General features: G+C 74.2%; 1 protein-coding gene across 1 annotated transcript in view; it reads left to right on the top strand.

The window, feature by feature from the left end:
- The window catches only part of SOWAHC (sosondowah ankyrin repeat domain family member C), an 8,188-nt gene that overhangs the window by 6,221 nt on the left and 1,317 nt on the right, over window positions 1-650 (top strand). The window contains exon 2 of the mRNA XM_010575800.1: window positions 419-635. Coding sequence (XP_010574102.1) covers window positions 419-635 — 217 coding nt within the window. The remainder of the gene's footprint in view (window positions 1-418; window positions 636-650) is intronic.

The raw sequence follows: 650 nt of genomic DNA, 5'->3' as shown, positions 1-650 counted from the left end.
CCCCCGGTGCTGTAATTCCCGGCGGAGCTCCCCGTCCCTTCCCGCGGAGGAGGACTCACCGGCTGCCGACCGCTGCGGGGAGCGGCCATAACCCCGCGAGGCGAAGGAGGGAAAAAAAGCGCGGGCGGAGCTGCCTCTGAGGGGAAAGCCGCGCGCTGCCACCGGTAGCCGGGACGGGGCGCTGCTCCGCCGCCGGGCTGAGGCCAAGGCACCGGCGGCGGGGCGGGAGCCGCCCCGCTGAGGCGGGCGCTGGAAGAACCGGCCCCTCCCGGCCTGAGGGTGGCGTGGCGTCGCCGCCGTAGCGCACGGCAGAGATTGCCGGGGCATGCCGCCGTGAGGAGGAGGAGGAGGACCAGCAGCAGCAGCAGCCGCGGGGCGACGCGATGGGGTAGGGGCGGTGATGGCGGAACCGGCGGAGCTGCGGCAGGAGTCGGTGGTCCGGTTTCTGGCGGCGAGGGGCGGACGGGCTCGTAACGCGGAGCTGTTGGAACATTTCCGGGACTGGCTCAGCCCCTCAGAGCCCGGCCGCCGCGCCGCCGCCCGGCAGCGTTTCAAGGAGCTGGTCAACGCCGTAGCCACCGTGCGCCAGGACCCCGGGACCGGAGTCAAGTACGTGCACCTCCGCCGCCGGTACTGCGCTCCGGAGCCCG

The sequence above is a fragment of the Haliaeetus leucocephalus genome, unplaced genomic scaffold (assembly GCF_000737465.1).
Source record: "Haliaeetus leucocephalus isolate CR32 unplaced genomic scaffold, Haliaeetus_leucocephalus-4.0 Scaffold495, whole genome shotgun sequence".
Classification (NCBI taxonomy): Eukaryota; Metazoa; Chordata; class Aves; order Accipitriformes; family Accipitridae; genus Haliaeetus; species Haliaeetus leucocephalus.
The sequence above is the reverse complement of the archived record's forward strand: the minus strand, read 5'-3'. Positions and strand labels throughout refer to the sequence as shown.